Source organism: Antedon bifida, chromosome 3 (genome assembly GCF_963402885.1).
Source record: "Antedon bifida chromosome 3, ecAntBifi1.1, whole genome shotgun sequence".
Lineage (NCBI taxonomy): Eukaryota > Metazoa > Echinodermata > Crinoidea > Comatulida > Antedonidae > Antedon > Antedon bifida.
In genome coordinates, this window is record NC_136228.1 from 4372050 (window position 1) to 4392721 (window position 20672).

A 20672-nucleotide genomic window follows, 5' to 3' on the forward strand; every position below is an offset into this window, starting at 1 on the left:
CTTAAGCAATTCTTAACTATTTTGACTTAAGAAAAAAATATATATTCTAGATAAATTCCAGGTAAGTACTATTTTCTAAGAACATGCCTACTTACATTGTAGTGGTTTTGCCAGCACCGTTGTGTCCTAGGAATGACGTTATTTGACCCTCATACAAGTTAAGACTGAGATTGTTGACAGCTAGCTTTTTCCCTGTCTTATACACTTTAGTCAGTCCCTTGATGGACACACCCATGTTTAAGTGGTATGGCTCTGGTTCCATATGTGGGCCTAGAAAATAATTCAAATAGTATTTGTTTAAATTTGATAAAAATCTATTTTTGAAGAATAAATAAAACAGTAATGTGTCAACGGTAGAGATGGTAAAAGAAATTGTCACGGATTTAGAGGACTCCACACTTCACCCCAGTTCAACATTCTGGATACTCAACTGGGTAAGTTTATGAGAAATCTTTAAGATGTTGACCATACCTTGACCAGCTTCAGCCATAGCAAACGATTGGTCATCGTCCATCAATGATAGATTTGTGTACTTGTTAGTTGAGCCTAAGCAGCAAGAGCTGGGAGAGTCTCCAAACCAGTAGGACCGCTGGAAGGGAAAGTAGAACGGTCTGGGCAAGCCATATGATCCTGTAGAAAAAGATAATGAAGCAAAATATGTAATTCTAGAGAATTCCAAAAACCCCACTTTTTGTGGCAGCCAATGTTGCCCAAATAGAACCCCATAAGGGACCTTTTAATAGCGGTGTCCTGTGAACAGTGCATTTACCGTAGTGTCGAAACATATATTTCCACATTCATTTCACAGGAAAGTGTTCCCTTAATAGAGGAATGGAAGGGGTTCTGTATAAAGGCCAATATACACTGGCGAGCGGTAATATTAAGCGGAAAACCGCGCACATTGTCCCACGTAGAATCTTATATCTATCCTGAGTGGAAACCGCCCGTCCGCACCGTATTGTGTGGTCATTAGGAATAACAAAGATTCTATATTTTTATTACTGTTACCGCTCGTCTGTGTTAATTGCCTTTAAGGCATTTTCATAAATCACATCCTCAGGCTAACTACTCTACCAGTTAAATCAGTTTATTACGGAAACTACAAGTGTGAATATTACATAACCATTGACATTAATAACATGTTACATACCTGGATGTACAGCCTCAATATACCAGGTGAGAACAAGGTAGAGAAATGCATCTATCAACATCATGCAAATAACCTTCAACAAGTTAAACTCATCCTGCTCAACTGGACTAAGATGTATGTTACTCCACTGCACTCCAACTCCCTCCTCCTCATAGAGGGCGAAATATTTAGAACCAAGTCCGAAGGCAGTCGTTGACAGTAGTGACTATATTGAAAGGTTTACAAGAAAAATATTATATATTCATTAAAAAGTATATAAATTTCATACATACAGTATCTTCACTTGTCACTTTATCTATTTATTCTTTATACTGGAAGACCTCTTCAGTCAAAGGCTGTTCAGTTAAGATTCAAGATTCAAGATTCAAGAAATTAAGTTAATTAAGTTAAGCTCTGTCTACACTATCAAACTTTATGTGACATAAAAATGTGATGTGCTCATATATGGGCATGATGTCATATCACTTTTTCTATCAAACTAGCTTATTAACTAAGTCTCATTTGAGGTTGAGGGAGTAGAGTAGTTTTGAGTCTCGAGTTAAGGCAAGCATATTAACCACCAAGCTACAGCTGCACTACATTAAAGTAAAATTGATTGATGAGAGGAATGATATAATGATAAAGGAATGAATGGAGGAATGAGGGAGTACTCACAGCAAGGCTCTTCCCAATCACTGATATATCTTGAAATGCGGTTTCTTCCCTGATACCAATGTATAAGTAAGGAACGTAGCTTGTAAAGTACATGATACCAGCACAGGCTGCTGCTAACTTTGCTTTTGAGAATATAACACTTACCATGAAACTATGAGAACAAGAATGTATGCAAAATTAATAAAATATAATTGTTTACTACAGTAGAACCCCTATTAAGGGGACACCTTCAGGGCCCAACAAAGTGTCCCCTTAATAGGGGTGTCCCCTGTATAGGGGTTAATACTGTAATGCTAAAACATAATATATTTGTCCTGGTTTGTTTCATATGAAAGTGTCCCCTACTAAATGAGCAGTTTCACTTTTATTTATTTCTTTGATTGATTTTGATACTTCTATTTCACAATGTTTCTTGGTAACCTTTGACCTGGTACAGTTACTACAAGGGCAATGTCTCGTGAATAACAACAGGTTGCTTTGTTCAGTGCAAAACAAATGTGGCTATTAGGATCACTTCCTGTTATCAGAGAATATACAGACAAATGCCAGTTCCAGTGGGAGGCAAGAGTTACTAAAACTGTCTCCATACTCCCTAAAGATTTCTATTGCCTTCTCAATAGAAAAGCTATTCTGAATTCTTTGAGGGCTGAAGTCAGATTTCAATTGAATTTATGTTTAATTAATAAGTAACAATCTTTTCGTAACAGCCCCCTCAACAATACCGAGGTGACAGTGTACTTAGATAGCGAATGGAGCGTTCGCAAAACATACAGTAGTAGTAAAGTACTATATTATTTGAACTTATAAATTAATTGAATATAGTAGAACCCCTATTAAGGGGAAACCTTCAGAACTGAAAAAAAAGTGTCCCTTTAATAGAGGTGTTGTCTGAATTGGAGTTAGCTGTAGTGTTGAACCATATATTGCTCCTTATTTCATGGGAATCTGTCTGCTTAATAAAGGTGTTCCCTGAATAGTGGTGTCCAAAAAAAGGGATTCTAGCGAATTCAATTTTTATTTTAATGCAATATTTCATACTTTCAAAAAGGCACATAATGCATACCAAAAGCTAATTGTGGCTACAGAAAATGTAATCAAAACAAGCCACACAATGACTGGATTGCTGTAGACTAACACCTCTCCATATTTGAGGATGCAGACCACACCCACAATAGTGATTGACATCTCAAAGAAACTGGTGATGAACCAAGCTACCCAATGTACTGCATTGCTCAAACCCATAAGCTTCATGACCTGATAATATAAAAATGAAAACAAGGTGTATTACTTTCTATTCTGTTATTTCATACGCATCCAACAGTGAGTAAATCGGCATTTAGAGAATAGATAAATTATCTTATAATGTATCGTGCTTATAAACTAAGTCTCATTTTAATTTTTATTGACGGAGTGGAGTTGAAAGGGTCGTGAGTTACAACTCTGGCACTAGGTCAGGATTGAACCCTGGACCTTGGGATTGAAAGGCAAGCATGTTAACCACTAAGGCTACAGCTCCACTGCATTTGCACATGATTTCTGTAGACAATAAAGTATAGCCTCTATTAAGGGGACATTTTTGGGACCTAACAAAAGGTCCCCTAAACATATAGTATTTTTTATTTATTTGTTTCATTGGAAAGTGCTTTTTTATTGGGATGTCCTCTGAATAGGGTTGTCCCTTAAATATGCGTGTCTCAAAGGAGGGGTTCCTTCCATACATTAATTGAAGGATTCCAGTTACGAATGAGTTTTCTAGCTTTTATAATAGTTTATTAGAATTAAAGTTACCTCTTTCAATCCTTTTTCTTTCTCATAAACTATACTTTGTGTCAACATGGCCACGTAATATATCCAAGATATCATCATTACCATCGGCATAATATGCTCAATTGTAAATAAAAATCTGGAAAAAAAAGAAGTTTCATTAGAAAAAAATTGTGTTCTTCACATTACACTATATCAGGTTGATGGCAGAAATAAAAATTAGTAATCAATATTTGATTAAAATTTGGAGTGAATAATTACAAATTTGATTATCGCGTAACTAGAAGTGGTACACATTTGGGGTAAAATTAAAGATATGTAATTCATTATTTATTATTTAATGGACGATTAGTTAAACTTATCGATACATTTTTGTTGGATTTGATAACAATTACTTAATTGTTTTCTTTTTCCAATGTGCAAGTTGGCTAATATTCTAGATTAGCTTAGACATATCTGGCTCAGATGCACATTGAAGAATGCAGCCTATCTCTTGGAAAAGTAAGGCATTAACCCAGTGTACTGGTACATCTTATGCACGTTGGTTATTATATTCTAGATATTATATATATAAATATATATATTTAGCTAATATTCCTCTTATTTCAATTTCAGCTTAGACTGAAACAACACCACACAAGCAATGTGATGGTATTAAATAGCATCCTTACTTATCATGTCTATAACAAGGATATGGGAATTCTTGAACGTAGTTTCCAGGCTCTGTAATCTTTCTTTTAACTTTCGTGTCGATGATCGCCCTCTCAATAAGATCCTGAATCCACACGAAACCATACGTGTAGTAGCCAAGAATGTTATGGTGGTTGGATCCAGGTGTCCAATAGCGTCGACGAATCAAATCGGTACGATCTGTGAACGATGAATTCTGTCGGATCTTGTAGATTGTGTGTGGCGGAAGATTACCATCTTCATCCACGTGGAAAATAACATCTTATTTGGAAAAAAAAATTTTGTTTGATCAATTATTTTATAGAACAAATCAGATTAAGTAAAGTTCTGTCTACACAATCATACTTTATGTGACAAAAAATGAAGTGCCCATAAATGGACTTGATGATGTCAAATATACGACCATATTTGGGCATAACACTACCATATTTGGGCACAGTTCAAACTGAGATTTAAAACATATCTGGCTCAAATGCACAAAGAATGCAGCGCATCTCTTGGATAACTATAGGGGTTAACCCAGTGTACTGGTACATCTTAGGCCCTGGCCTTGGGGACAGATGAATGAGTGCAGTTTGTTGGCAGTTTGACAAAAACAACCCTTATGGGGCGATGAAAATCGTTGTACTGCGTTTCGAGATGATTATTGTAAAAAGCGCAATACGAATCCATTACCCATTACAGTACTTACTTGCTAGCACGGTAACATTATCAGCAGTGGCCTCGTGTAGAACGTAATTAACAAGGTCCTCCTCAGTTGGAAACGGCTTAAAGATGTCCATGTTGAAATATGAGGCAATCTCAAGCCAGGCACATGCAGCGTTATCGATAGTGTTCAACTCATTGAGTAACACCGCTGTTGCATTGTAAGTGGAGTTGTTTATGTATTTACGTGGAAAAATGTCCAGGCTGACATTTGGAAAAAACAGCGGATGTTCGTAAAGCTCTTTTTGCATCTAATCGAGAAAAAAAAAATAACAAAATCGATCATATTACATAATAAATTATCATTTGTTGATATAAAGTTTGCGGTACACCACATGTATTAGTTCTAAAATATGCTTTGATGGTCCTCAGGAAACTTTATATCAACATTTGATTTCGCCATGCAAACCTTCAAATTAAATTATCATTTGTTCCCATTTTAAAAATTATCAAATACTTACGACTGCCATCCACTCTACCGCCCTCTCTGTTCTGTTATCTTGGAGCTGAATTTTGATGTCTTTTGAAACATTCAACCAAACATTTGATAAATGGGTCATGTTGTTGAACAGGAAGATAAAATCACTAGCCTATGAACAAAAGAAGAAGACAAAAACAGGAAATATTAAAAATTTTTAGAAAAATGAAAAAAGTTGTGGGAAATAAGGTCAACCATTTGTTGAAAAAAACCTAGTTTATATAATTGAGGTCAAAGTACACATTAAACATACCAATCACTGATAATAAATCTTACTTAATGTTCTGTAAACCATATTTTTCACTAGGCAAATATATTGGAAAATGTTGACTAGTGCAGTGCAGTTTCACCTACTTTTTGTGATGTGAAAATTGCACTGCGCAAACTTAGGTTTGTTCAATTCTCGGGAATATATTCACCTAGTGGAAAATAGGCTTTGATGTACATTTTATTTCTTTTTTCAATTCTTGTGTACTTACTTGATTAATAACAGAATTTACATCTGTGGTATTCGGTGCATACAGAATTTTTGGGTTACTGAAAAGAATATGAACAAGAATCTCGAAGCTCCTCTTCTGATGACTATCAAAACCAAGAGATTTCAGATCTCCTCTTTCTAGCTGTTCATCGGTAGCTGTCCGAACTTTCTTCCCGCACAAGACAGGTTGTAAATTCGCCCAAAGCCTATACAATCTAAGAAGTTTCTTTTTTTGCGGACTTATCTTCTTTTCAGTCTTTTTATCATTCTTATCGCCTTTTATTGTTTTAGCTTTTTTTAGCGGTATCATCTTCATCGTTGTCCCTGATGGTGTGGTGGTGAAAATGTCATTATCTATATCCGATTCGTTATACAACAAGTCGTTGTCATCATCGTAACTCGTTGTTAGTACTGGCATTGTTGGTGACGGACTGTCAGTGACTTCGTCAGAGGATGTTGTGGATTCCACATCATCATCATTTGATTGCGCTGTTGTCGTTGGTGCTGGTGGTTTAGGACAACTACCTTCCGGTAATTTGGATGCCAACAAATACAAGTCATAAAGGTGTTTTTCAAACGTAGCAAATTTTTGAAACTGAGAAAAACAAGTAAAGAGATTACATATAGGATGTGTACAAAGACGATCTGATAGGGGTGTTTACTGTATTATGTATTCAAGTTGTAGCGCTCTTCTCAGAAATAAGCTTATGTCAGTTTATCCAAGTAAGCTAGGCACAAAATAGACTTCCAACTTGTTTTGTGAATTTACATCTATATTATACAGTTCATGGAATGTACCATTGTGTGACAAGGGTATTTAAAGAGTTTTGTATTTAAGTTGTAGCGCTCTCCTCTGAAGAATTATGCCAATGTCAGTTTATTTAGGTGAGCTAGGCACTTGTTCTTTAACATCTATGTTATACGGTTAATGGAATGTACTACTGTGTGATAGGGGTATTTAATGAGTTTTTATGTTCTGATATTTTACATCTATGATATGGAAACGTTATTACACAATTTATTTTGTAAGATTTTCTATGAATTGGGTATAAGAGGCCTAGATAAATAAATGCGCCATCTTACATCAGCTAATGCCTTTTCTGCATATTGTCTTGTGTTTATGACATCAATCAATGACACATTTAACTGAAAGAAAAGTTAAATTAAAATCAAAAACAATATTAATCAATATTTGCAAAAATGTTCACTATACACAGTATAAATATTCACAAAAATGTTTTTTTTTTAAAAGTAATCTTCTGATTGTAATTAATTTTTTAAATATATTATATTAGGAATTCTAATACTGTATTTATAGAATAAATTAATTGAAAAATACATAAATTATTCAATCTGCATTAAAATTGAATAACAACAATATTAATGGTTCAAAATTTCTCTTGACAATAATCCTTATTCAAGGTTATTTTTATGTTCAAAACAAATCTGTTTGAACAAGGGAATGAATATGGCATGCCAAGCTGTCGGAAATAAAGATATCTTTGTTTTAAACTAAGATATCTCTATTAATAAAGATTTCTCTATTTAAAACTAAGATATCTCTATTAAAAACTAAGATATCTCTATTGCTTGAATATATGACACACGCGCCATAAAAGAGACAGATCTGACATAACATAAATATCATAATACCACTAACCCAACAAATTTGAACCCTCTACTTGTCCTAAATTCCCTTCTAAGTCAGTTAGGAAGACAATTTTTGTTATTGCAAAAAATGTATTTTTAAATTAGTTGCACAATCAGGTCACACAGAGGTCATCATGATTTTATTACTTCTCCATTGGACGGGAAACTGATTAAAGTCCAACATTAATGAATAAGTATTCCCATTGATGTAAACAATTTCTCAGTATAATTATATATAACAGCCTTGGAAGACCTTTCACAGTGAATATACTTCTAGACAGTTTAACACTTTAATTTTCAGATACAATTAAAGGAAAATTGAACAAGATTAAGTATATATAATAGTGACTCTCAATTGCAAACCCCTCAACTGCAAGTGTTATAGCATAAGTGTTTTATTGTACACTTAAATAGTTTTATATGAGCAGCCTATGAATGCTAAGAATTACTAACTCTGTCAATACATACATCTGGCATGGAGACAAAAATAAAATAAACATGTATCTGAATAGGTAGTGTAGGTGTGTATAAATGAGATTTTTCTGCATGGCTTCCTGTTTAGATATCTTTTTATATTAATTCCATTTTACTCACTTTCCACCACTCTTTCCCACTTTTCACACTTTCTATCAACCTTTCCATCAACCTTTCCCACTTTCTATCATTCTTTCCCATTTTACTCACTTTCCACCAACCTTTCCCACTTTCTCTCATTCTTTCCCATTTTACTCCCTTTCCACCAACCTTTCCCATTTTTCACACTTCCCATTTTCCATAATCATTTTCTATTTCATCCTCTCATTTCCAATTTGCCTAACTTACCATGTCAGCTATTTTCTGTGCATTCAGTTGACCATGTAAAACTTGAGAGAATTCTTCAAACACATCTTCAGCTCCTTCCTGATTACATAGCCTTGATAAATATGCACCCTATGAAAAAAAGAATTACATCACAATTACCTATCTATGACCTCCATTTACACTTAAGATTGGGTCCTGATCTAGTGGGACAAATTTAATCGTTTGGGTCTGATCCAGCGAGGTAACACTCAAAACCATGAGGATTAATTTACTTAATTTTGGTTCACTGCACAAGCTGGTTAAAATGTAAAAGCCTCTTCTGGACCTCGAGAGTGGTCCAGATCTGGATCTGGCCTAACTTTATGGAGTGTTTACACTTACCGATTGCCGACCCAGGGCAGCCCTGGACTGGCCCAAATCGTTAGTGTAAATGGGGTCTAAGTTGTAACTGATTCTTACTAAAAGTAACTGATTCTCAGAAAAGAATATTACTAGATTACAAACTTACGGTTATATTGCTTCGAGAGGTATTGAATATTTGAGAAATATCTCCCTTATTGCATGCAATATCTTGCAGGCCATCTGGGCTTATTAAATAGTCCTAAATGCAATAGAAAAAATAGTTAAAACAATAATAACAATTCAATAACAGTTTTGTTTTAGGTATAATTTTGTGTGTTTATATACCTTCAGAAAACAATCAGTTATTAAGGTATACATGAATAGAGAAACTATTTTCACACAGTTAAGTTCTGTCTACACTATCAAAAATGTGATGTGCTCATATATCACTACCATATTTGGGCACATCAAATTAGTTTGACAGAGCTTAAAGTCTACTTTCCAACAAATTTGTTCATGTGAACTGCATATTCATGTTTCCATTATAAAGTACAATTAACTGAGTATCATGAGTGTAAAGCATTTAGTAGTTGTAATTATTATTAATTGACTAAAAAGTCTAACAGCCAACATAAGTGCTTTATAAAAGGGCAAAATAAATGGTTAAATTTCACCAGAAACTCATTGTGGACAGACAATTTGATGTATTTATTCGTTTAAAATACAGTTTTTCAGGTAATGATTTTTTACAATCAAATTTTTGGTTAAAATGAATAACTACTATGCGACATTAAAATGGCAAATATAAACAAAAAAATTGTTTTCATTATTTTTTCAATGACTTACTTCAAAATCTTTAATCACATCTGTCGCATTGAAAGACACCGAATTATTATCGGCCTGCTGCCCTGTTTGCTTTCTAATTGAGGCCTGCGTCCTCTTAAGTCCCCCAGTCCATGACAAGATGTCTGCAAGACCTTCAGGGCTATAGGTGTACTCTGCGGGATGTGGTCGATACACCATACCATTATCCATACCTGACAAACGGTAGTTGAAATCGGTTTGAAAATGGGAATAATTGTAGATTCCGGATGGATCATCGATAACTGGCCTTGGTGGCTTTCCATAGAGTAAACGAAAAATCTAAAAAAAGAACATATTTATGATAATTTAATAAACTTCTATTAACTCCCTGTTTTAAAGCTTTGTCTACACTATCAAACTGTATGTGATAAAAAAAATGTTATGTACTCATATATGGACATGATGATGTCATATCACTACCATATTTGAGCACATCATCACCATATTTGGGCACCTCAAACTTTTTTGTCAAACGAGTTCGATAGTGTAGACAGAGCTTTAGTAGCGTTGCATCAGGGAGCTAGTTCTTTGGTCAGATGTTTGCACTACTCTGGTAATTCTCGGTTAGGACTCGAACCCACAGACTCAAGAACATATGGAACCACATTTTAACTGATGTAGAATGACGGACCTAATGATTTTGTTGTTGATACAGTAGAGACCTAAAGTGTCTCTTAATGGGAGTTTTCTGTGAATAGTGGTTGGCCCTAGTTCCAATATACACTGTCCCTCATTCATATCACATAAAATGTCCCCTAAATAGTGTCCTCGGATAATACAATGATATGTACAGTATAACAATGATTATATTGTCTAAAGCTCTGTTTACACTATCAAACTTTATGTGACAAAAAAATGTGCTGTGCCCATATATGAACATGATGTTATATATCACTAGAATATTTGGGCATACCGCTACCATAATTGGGCACATCACAGTTTTGACAAACTAGTTTGATAGCGTAGACAGAGCGTTACAATGTAGATTAACATACTTCCTGAGTTTTAATCTGTGAGTGTATAATTTCATCAGCATCACTTTGAGGTATACTTAAGTTGCTAACGAGGTAATCCTCAAATGCTGCTGGATCGTTTAAAATTGAAATCACATCCAAATCTGCAAAAAAAATAAATATAAATAATAAACTAGATTTGAACTTGTCACTACGGACGAGTTAGGTTATCCGCAGAGCAAACGCCACGTGCACGTCATACGTTAGAATATTGCGCAGAGAAAAACGATTATGCCATTGAAAAAATGTTAGTGCGCTCTCTATTTTGTGTCACGTCTAAGTATAATCAGTTTACACTATGTTGTATACGTACTACATACAGTGAAGAATTGGTGAAAATAAGTGGCCCAAGTTATTGACGCTTTTGGACATGATGACGTCATCACAATTTTAAAAACGGTATATCATACAAAAGATAATTGCTTGGCCTAGACAATATAAAAAAATGGGGGAAAATGGAATACGGATAAGTGGAGATGCGCTCTATTAAATGTGATGAGCTATGACGAAAGAGACAAAAATCCGCTATTTTATATTCGAGTGGCCATACGATGACGTCACTATGTCCAGTTAGCCATATCGATGCATGATTCTATATCTACAACTCATCAACTTCCATAATATGTAATACAAAATAAACTTCATCATGTAGTTTAGAATCTATGACTGTTTAAAAAAAGGCATAATTTTGACGAATTTTTGAACTTTTTCATCAAAAACGCACGCAAATTATCCAATTCCACGTGCTCGTATGACGTAATTTTAAGTAGAAATTGTTTAAAAGTTGGTAAAATTACTAGAAAAGGCTGAAAAAACATAAATCACGCGAAAAAATTATATTTTTGCGCTACATGCGCACGCGCGCGTAAGATTTTGCGCGTGCGTGGGAATTTTTGAAATGCTCAAAATGACATGAAACGCGTAGAAAGTTGATTAGATGTTGATTTTTCGCATTTTGAAATTTTAAACGCGCGTGCGCGCGTAACTTTCTGTGAAACATGCCATTTTTAATCCATAGAAAGTTTGCCCTTGATATGACTTAAATGTTCACCAAGTGTCATTACAAAATGACTTTTGGTTTTTAGTCTATGTTAAATACGCAAAATTCATAAAATCGCGCGTAGCTTACGCTGCGCGACTCTAAAGTAAACCAACGAACTGTCCTGCACTTCTACAGATAGAGGTAAATCTTCTGACAAAGTTATACGATGTAATGTTGATCAGAATTTGAGATACACGTGACACAAAATTCTGGGAAAGAAAGAAGAATAACATAGAAAAAAAAAAAAAAAAAAAAAAGATCCTGACAATAACAAGGGGTTATCCGCCAAGTGCGGATAACCAATAAATTAAAATTACATAAGTGATTTTTGTCACAGGGCTCATGGGCAAGATAGCTGGAGATATTACTAGCCCTGGTGTTATTTGCTAGCCCGCAATTTACATGCATTTAAAACGTATCATACAATAGGTAGGCTATATACAGTAGTGTGTGGTTGAATAAGGTTGGAAGTTGATACTGTATTTTTGTTTTTCATTTGAGCACAGAAATTGTAATATATTTTATCACTTAAATAAAGAACAATTTACATCATATATTTTGATATCAACAGAATTTTATGACTTTGATATTTAAAAAAAAATATGAATTTACAAAAGACCGGCAAAAAAAAACCTGCAAAAAAGTAATGCAAATTATTAAGCAGTTATGATATAATAATATATTTTCCCTCATTTGTTTCTCATTTTTATTTATTCATTTCTTTTATTTCAGATAGTACATCCATATACAAAAAGAGAAAAAATTCACAGGGAAATTAACAATAGCAACTTAAAGCAACAAAAACAACCTAAAATATCAAATTTGCACCAAAGCTGAATGCAGGTTGGATTGTGGGAGTAAATGTCACATAAATATTCTAATATCCACAACATTATAACCTTGATAAATCATAAAAATGGAAAAAAGGTCAAACGAAAAAAAGTAATAATATGGAAAAATCATGGTGTAACTGACCTGGTGCCAATGCAAACCGATTCTCAATTGTGTTGTAATCCGTAAGCAAGTCTTGCAAGGCTTCCGGCATCTTCTCCAAATCCGAGATGCGGTAATCTTGGGGGTAAAGGTCATTGTCTTGGATGACCTGGTAAATCTCTTGCAGGAAAGGTTTCACCCTATATGAAATTAATGTTATAATTGCACAAACATTATATACTGTAAAGGTCACAACAATTAGTGAAACATCAAGACAAATTGGACCAACTTCTGGTTATAATTAGTTCTTAAATTTGTTAATTCAATTGTGCTATTGCTACTGTGATAGTATATGACTATTTGATTTGTTTTCGATACCATAGAGACAGAAGCGGGCAACAAAAATACAATCATTTGCATGGTACCAAGACTAAGGGGTACCCTGGGGCCAAGGTTGTACTTATGACTGATTCTAATTCACCCCGTAAGCCTAAAATGAGATTTTTTTATAGGCATGATATAATATATATTGAGCTCTATATGTCTCAATACACAAATCTACACATGATCAAACATTCATCTTCCATTTAGACTTAGAGTCTCTTTGTGTTGAGTGTTGCCACCAAATGGCACTCATTCGTCTGTCTACAACAGTTAATCCATTCTCAAAAGCTCTGTCTACATTTTCAAACTAGTTTAATATGGTACTGATATGACATCATCATGTCCATATATGGGCACATCACATTTTTTTGTCACATAAAGTTTGATAGTGTAGACAGAGCTTTAAAATGGCTAGTAAACTTGCTGTTAGATGTGCATGAAATGATATTCAGAGAGTAGACTTACTGAGCATTAGGATAAAATGGAAAACCAAAGTTGTCTCTGTGGGTCTTGGGGCAGAATTGCTGAAGGACCGGTACCACACCTGCTGACGGTAAAGGCTGGGCAACAAAGTACTCTGTAAAATACAATTAACAATCATTGATGAGTGGAATTAGAGCTTTATGTCTAAATGTATATTAATGTTCTTCTTTCCTATTCCTCTCTTTGGAGAGAAAGGCTAATGTTGGTTTATCCAAGTAAGCTTGGCACTAAATAGACTCCTATTTAAAAAGAAAATACCATTGTACAGTAGTATCATGTTTTTTAGAGAATTTGATTTAATCAGGTAAAATTAGGTTAAAATACTGTAGCCTATTTAGTTTAAAACAAAAAACATAACAAAAAGGAGCCTGTAAAAAACATTTGAGATGTTTTTTTTTAAACCAAAACAATCAGGAGAATAAATTTTTTTTTTATTTAAAAATTAAAAAAAATATTGGAAACCTCCCAAAGTTTTTATATCTGCAAAATTGTACTTATTTCAGCCTTTGGCTGCCTGTATGATTTCCGTAAATGAATAATAATTAAAACTCTATTTTATAATTAAATTTCTTAGCATTTTGAATTTAGTACTGTACTGTATGTACCATTAGTTAAAACTGTATATTTTATACAGCATGTTTCATCTGAGTACAAAGCATTTCAATACTTTATTAAAATTGTGTTGTTATTCTAATATTAATATTGATCAGTTCAGTTGCTTTTACTATTAGTATTAACTACAATATTGAACGTTCTTTTAATAGTCAGTTATTCAAACATGCATTAGCACCACCTTTTGCTGGACGCAATAAAGCTATCCAGTTAAAAGCTGAATGACGTCATGTAGATGTGGGATTTGACGACATACAGTAGAAAGCAACTGTGACGACGTTTAAAACAATTTTAAAAGGCTATTTTACGGCTAAAAATAGAAGGTAGTAAACATAATAATATTGACCAACATGTCAATTGCAAAATGTTAATAATATTTTATAGTTGTATGAAATTACACAAACAACAATCTAATATTTATTCTTACAATCAACAGTACAAGGCACCAATTACAGGTTGATTAAATAAAATATAAAAACACAATATAATAAAATTGACTGTAATAATATCTTTCAAAGTACATTTAAATTGCGAAAGGCTACAGTTAAAAATATCTAAAAAGAAATAGTATGACGACATAATCTACCAATATACTGTTATTACCATTGCCTACATAATAATTAGTTTGATATAGAAATTAAATTATCAAACCAAATTTTTAATAATATAGTACGTGTACTATATGAATGCGGTAAATTATAAAGTCAACATTTAAATATAACACTGTATAAATAACGTCCCCAGTCTTAATAAAGTTCTATTGCCTACATAATAATTACTTTGATACAAATTAAATTATCATTTAAAAACCAAACAAGAGAAGCAGTCCAAACCAGCAGAACCAGTCTACATGCAATTAAATATTATTTGCACTTTTAATTAATAAACAAAACATAAACAGTACTAACAACTTGAAATTACAGATTACGTTCTAGCACCAGCTCTCCCCCCCCCCCCACCACCCCCTCCTAATTAATCTTAAATACACAGTAACCAGGGGGAGGAGATGGTGTGGTAGTAGCACTTGGGTCACACACTCCCCCATTGATCGTTAAAATGACATCATCATCTATTGTATTCCTGAAATAGCTTTGCTGTATCCACAGAAAAATTGAAATGTACGGTAAAGTGTTTGCTTATAAAATGAACTATTTTGCAAAAAAATGTCAGTATGCAGCAACGCACTACAACATACTAGGACGGCCTTAACATAGTGAAACTTATAAATAAATTTATATTATATATTTTTATATATGGCCTACGAAATGGTGGATTCATACACTGATCCAGCAGCTGATCAGCAGAAAGGTGTAAACTCTCAGTCAATTAGTTTAAAGCTATTTAGAAAACAAATCCTCTGACCTTCAACATTCCTTAAATATTAACTTGAGAAAAATAATAATTGTTTAATTTAGCAAACTATACTGCAGTAGACAAGATTAAAACAGATTTGATTTCATTGCATAGAACTTTCGAAAAATAAATCAACTATGAATAATAACTTGCATTGGAGGTTATTAAGGGTACCTGGATGGTTAGAAAGTATAGTCTTGTTTGGAAACAAGTTAATTTGACTGGCTAAACCACCTGTACTCATAAGAAGTACATAATTTATTCAAAATCTAACTGATAACGTGTACCGCATACCTTATTATAGTACCTGGCTGACTATGAGTACGTTCAGATCTATGGAGTTATGCTTTCGTATCGCAAGCAATGTCATATTATTATAATTAGGGTCGTAAACAGCAAAGTGTTCAGATTGTCTTAACTAACGCTTTCGTTAGAAACTGAACAGATTTGGGCGAACATCTGGTATGCAGGAGTAAATTTGATTGGTTAGAGGTCAAAATCGTTGATGCATGACTTTCGTATCATAAGCGCCGTTCACTAATCTTGTACCTTGAGCTGTCGTAACGAACGAAAGATCAGTGTTGCAAAAGGTGGATTCCACTATAAATCTTTTCCTGGTTTCTGGAGTTGTACGCCGCGTATGATACAAAAGCATAACTCCGTAGGTCTGAACAGGCCCTTAAGGCCCGGTCACACCTTACCGATAACTATCGGACGTGAAATATCGGTCGTGACTTATCGTTCTCAATCGCGGTCACACTTCAGCCGAAATCGTTTCGTTGTGATGACGCCCCCAACGGTTAGAAAAAGTTGTTGTTGTATGTACGTAATTAAAGTTAAAATTACATGATGGCAGACGAGAGCGAAGAAGTACTTCTGATGTATTTGTTATTAAGAAGACAAAAACGTCGACAAAAAAGACGTAGATTGTGGGTACACCCAATCAATGAATCTAGGCCAATGTATGGGGAATTCCATACATTGTTCAGAGAATTGTCTTCTCATGAAGACAAATTTTATGAATACTTCAGAATGTCAGAGCAACAGTTCTATACTATTTTAGACTTGGTACGAGGTAAAATACAAAAGGAAGACACCTTCTTTAGAAAGAGTGTAAGTGCAAAGGAAAGGCTAGCAATATGTCTTAGGTAAGTATATAATTCTTAAATATAATAAATTAATTGAGCACTAATCATAATTAGTTAGTACTACAGGCCCCTAGCTAGAGCAGGCCTCTCTAGCGTCTAGGGTACAGTAGTACCTACTTTAGTAACAGCCTAGGCCTAGTAGTAGCAGTAGGCCTAATAGTAGTACTACTACTACAAGACTAGGGTGAGTTACTGTACAACTAATTATTATAGACCTAGGCCTAGACTACTACTGATCAGTAACCCCACATTTTCGGCATTAATATTGCTGTGAGATTATTTTGTTATTTTTTTTTAAAAATGAAATAAAAGTTAAGTAATAAATACTCAAACAAAGGAGACTCAACACTGGTTAATTCAAAATTAAAAAACGGTTATTTTAATTGCCTTCTTTGAAGTATTGCCAGCTAAATTAAAATATTTAAAATACTGCAATTTTAAAGATATTGTGTCATCCCAGAAAAATACAAGTTAATTTATTTTTCTCGTCAATGTTGTTAATGTACAAAAACAACATTTTTCAACAACCCGAAAGTGTTGTGGAACAATAATAATAATCAATTTATATACAATTATTTTTATAAAATAAAGTAAAATTTAACAATAAAATTCAAAACCTAAAACAAATACTCTATCTCAGCCTCATGAACCAATTTGTGAATTTTAAATCGGATGTCAGCCCTGGCCCTTTCAGGCAGTTTTCTTAAAATTTCAGCAATTGACAAAAAAAACCAATGAATGTCGTCCTTCTTGTTTTCTTTCTGATCTTCCAGATACTTCAAAATTGATTTGTCAATGTCAACACTGTCACTGTCATCTGGTAACTTTCTTTTTTTTGGTGTGGGTTTTTGTGTTGATGTGTGTGGCAAGTCTGGAATGTCCTCATCACTAATAATAATATTGCTTTTACTTAATTGTTCACTCGGACTATTGAGGTTACTTGAAGTCCTGAAATGAAAAACAATTGTTAATGGTCTACAGACTTATATTACCTTTGATGTGATATATACATTTGAACCACAGGCAAAATGTTCATTTGTTTAGTAAATATATTATGTTGTTTACTATTTATACAGAATTGAATTAATTATTATTATTAGATTTTACTTACTCTCTGTGTTGGATAAATGGTTTTAAAAAGGACAAGATGTCTTCGAATTTGTACTTCTTTATGTACTTTTTGGCATCTCCACTTTTAGATGCAGCTTTTCGTTTACTGCTGCTGTAAGCATCCCTGATGTTGGCCCATTTCTTGCGTGCCAAGTCTCCTTTAAATATAAAAAAAAGTGTAGTTTTAAAATAAACATTGAAAATATAAATATCATGTAAACAGCTACTGTAGTACAACTAATTAATAGTTACAATAAACATTATTTATCTATTTTTTTTTGTGTTGAAACGTTATACAAATCAACTGTCAACACATTGCATACTGCACATTACATTTTAAAGTCAAGTAATAAATTAAAACCATTTATCTTTTTTTTTACAGATACTTGGCTACTGGAGACTCGTACAAAACTATTTCTTTTAGTTACAGAGTCGGAAAATCAACCATTGTCAACATTGTGCCTGAGGTGTGTGATGCTATTTGGCAATGCATGCACCCTCAATATATGCCTGTTCCAACAGAAAATGAATGGAAAGAAGTAGCAGCTGCATTTGAAACAAGGTGGCAGTTCCCAAACTGTGTTGGGGCAATAGATGGGAAACATGTTGTTATTCAAGCCCCACCAAATACAGGATCAACCTTCTTCAATTACAAAGGTACTTTTTCTGTAGTACTGATGGCTCTGGTAGATGCCATGTACCGTTTCATACTGATTGATGTTGGAGCATATGGTTCCCAAAGTGACGCTGGAATATTTGCAAAAAGTGCAATGGGCAAAGCGATACAAGCCCATCAATTGGCTTTTCCAGCTGATAAAGCATTGCCAAATGCACCAGAGCTTGGTAAAGTTCCCTATGTCATTGTTGGGGATGAGGCATTTCCACTGAAATCAAATATTATGAGACCTTATCCTGGCAGTGAACTTGATGACAGCAAACGAATATACAACTACAGACTTTCTAGAGCCCGGAGGATAGTGGAAAATGCATTTGGCATTTTGGCAGCAAGGTGGCGTGTCTACCAAAGGCGGATGCAATTACAGCAACACAATGTGGACAAAATAATCAAGGCTACATGTGTACTGCACAATTTTTTACAGAAGACGGGTGATATCAATGCACAAGTAGATGCTCAAAGGTCTGCACATCATAAAGTCATACAGAACCTGCGTTTAACAGGAAATCATGCCTCAAATGACGCAATAGCAGTCAGGCACACATTCAAAGAGTACTTTATGTCACCAGCGGGTGAAGTGCCATGGCAAAGGGATGCTTGTTTTGGCAAAGCAGTTTAATTATTCATAATGAAATAAAAGTAGATAAAATGAGAAACATTCAATATTATTAATTAATAATGTTATAATAATGCCTAACAAAAAATGGTTTGTTTGCTGTAACATTGTGGGACGGTTGTAAAAAAGTTTTTTGTCATTAAATATGTTATGTTTAAAATAATTTCATATCATAGTAATATATTTTAGTTTTAAATTACATTTCAGAGTTGGGAAAAAACATCATTTTATTATATTTTAAATAATGATATGGCTTTGGTAAACTTGAATATATTTGTTAATGTTGTTGTTGAATAAAATCTATTGTGAAGGTTATTATGCAATATTATTACTATAGTACTAGCCTAGGCCTAGTATTGATATTCTATTAATTATTCGAGAGTAATAATATATTTGTTAATGTTGTAAATTTAATAAAATCTATTGTGAAGATTATTATGCAATATTACTACTAGGCCTAGCCTAGCTAGGCCTAGTAGTATTGATATTCTATTAATTATTCGAGAGGATTATAATATATTTGTTAATGTTGTAAATTTAATAAAAATCTATTGTGAAGATTATTATGCAATATTACTACTAGTATTTTTATTATTTTTCATTTCATAAACCATATTCTGTGGCCTACGCTTACTAGTTAGGCCAAGTTGGTCCACCAAATGATAATTGGTTCACTGCCCGCCGTAGTCGTACACGTGCGCGCGTGCTGACTGACATCTGCAGACTACTGTCTACTCTACATCACTAGGCTAGACCTAGAAGAAATTACAGACGCGCGCCTAGCCTGGAATAATAGCTGTTAGTTAATCACTTACCAGTCATTCCAACCCTCTCGCCAATCTCGTTCCATATATCATTTTTTTTAATTTTGTTTTTGTATTCGGCGTGTCCCTTGTCATACAGAACTGTGTTTAGTTGAACGTTCAAAATCAGTGTTTCCAAAACAACGTCTGATGTTGTGTCAGCCATCGCGCCACAGAGGAGGAGGAGAGGAGAGGAGGAGTGGAGAATTAATTCACTGTTGATGACAGGTATGACGTACCATCATCTGATTGGCTAAAAACAAAATTATCGGGCGATACAAAAAAAAAATCGCTATAGAAGCCATTCGACCGATTTGGCTCCCGATGACCGTCTCGATTATCGCTCTAGTGTGACCGCCCCCGCTGTTATGCACTATACCGATATTTTTGTATCGATATCGGTCTAAAATATCGGTAAGGTGTGACCGGGCCTTAAGTCAGGGCACAAGTTAACTGCGACCTTGTACATTCATTTAAATCACTTGACCTACATTCAGTAGACCTCATTATCATTGAAAGAGATTCAGAGAGGGTTATAACCTGATTAAGTGATTCTGTCAACTTAAGTATAAAGGCTTAAGAATTATTAATGTGTGCAGTAAATGGAAAATATGTACACACTTGAAAAACAAGTTAGCCCTTTCTTTCATAGTGAAACTTTTGCAATAATCAAAAGTTAAGTTGATGTGGGTAGTCAATTCGGTAAATACAGAGTATTTTAAAAAGTGCTTTTTTGTATGGCTGCATAGCCATGAAATACTGTAGAAAGCCTATGGGGATAACTTTGGTTACCCAACAAAGTTCCCCCTTAACAGTGTCCTCTAAATAGGGGTGCCCTAAAGAAGGGGCTCTACTGTATTAGAATACATATTTAATTAAGGGGATCTTCAATACACTTGCTGATTTGCACGGAGTTACTCAAT

At 34.1% G+C, this 20672-nt stretch overlaps 3 protein-coding genes across 4 annotated transcripts in view; 1 reads left to right on the top strand and 2 right to left on the bottom strand.

Moving 5' to 3' along the window:
• Positions 1 to 20672, top strand: part of LOC144838754 (microtubule nucleation factor SSNA1-like) — a 204999-nt gene that overhangs the window by 47290 nt on the left and 137037 nt on the right. The gene's annotated exons all lie outside the window — the stretch shown is intronic.
• The window catches only part of LOC144838722 (ATP-binding cassette sub-family A member 2-like), a 47896-nt gene that overhangs the window by 17496 nt on the left and 9728 nt on the right, over positions 1 to 20672 (bottom strand). For both annotated transcript variants that reach the window (XM_078694178.1, XM_078694177.1), the window contains exons 4-20: positions 13414 to 13525; positions 12607 to 12764; positions 10572 to 10693; positions 9559 to 9855; positions 8879 to 8971; positions 8392 to 8499; positions 7003 to 7065; positions 5921 to 6514; positions 5425 to 5553; positions 4950 to 5214; positions 4240 to 4519; positions 3593 to 3707; positions 2868 to 3058; positions 1805 to 1955; positions 1151 to 1355; positions 472 to 630; positions 96 to 270 (exon numbers count right to left, since the gene is read on the bottom strand). In XM_078694178.1, the coding sequence (XP_078550304.1) occupies positions 96 to 270; positions 472 to 630; positions 1151 to 1355; positions 1805 to 1955; positions 2868 to 3058; positions 3593 to 3707; positions 4240 to 4519; positions 4950 to 5214; positions 5425 to 5553; positions 5921 to 6514; positions 7003 to 7065; positions 8392 to 8499; positions 8879 to 8971; positions 9559 to 9855; positions 10572 to 10693; positions 12607 to 12764; positions 13414 to 13525 (3217 nt within the window). The remainder of the gene's footprint in view (positions 1 to 95; positions 271 to 471; positions 631 to 1150; positions 1356 to 1804; positions 1956 to 2867; positions 3059 to 3592; positions 3708 to 4239; positions 4520 to 4949; positions 5215 to 5424; positions 5554 to 5920; positions 6515 to 7002; positions 7066 to 8391; positions 8500 to 8878; positions 8972 to 9558; positions 9856 to 10571; positions 10694 to 12606; positions 12765 to 13413; positions 13526 to 20672) is intronic.
• LOC144838751 (uncharacterized) lies at positions 17049 to 19914 on the bottom strand. The gene is made up of 3 exons (XM_078694221.1): positions 19762 to 19914; positions 17656 to 17812; positions 17049 to 17492 (listed from the first exon to the last, which is right to left on the bottom strand). Exons 1-3 carry the CDS (start codon positions 19766 to 19768, stop codon positions 17162 to 17164), a joined length of 495 nt encoding a protein of 164 aa, XP_078550347.1. The 5' UTR covers positions 19769 to 19914; the 3' UTR covers positions 17049 to 17161.

Bases quoted from the DNA above. Each gene is read 5' to 3' on its own strand.
- LOC144838751 (XM_078694221.1), bottom strand. The intron at 17,493-17,655 runs GTAAGTAAAATC...TTTTCATTTCAG, and splicing joins CCATTTATCCAACACAGAGA to GACTTCAAGTAACCTCAATA.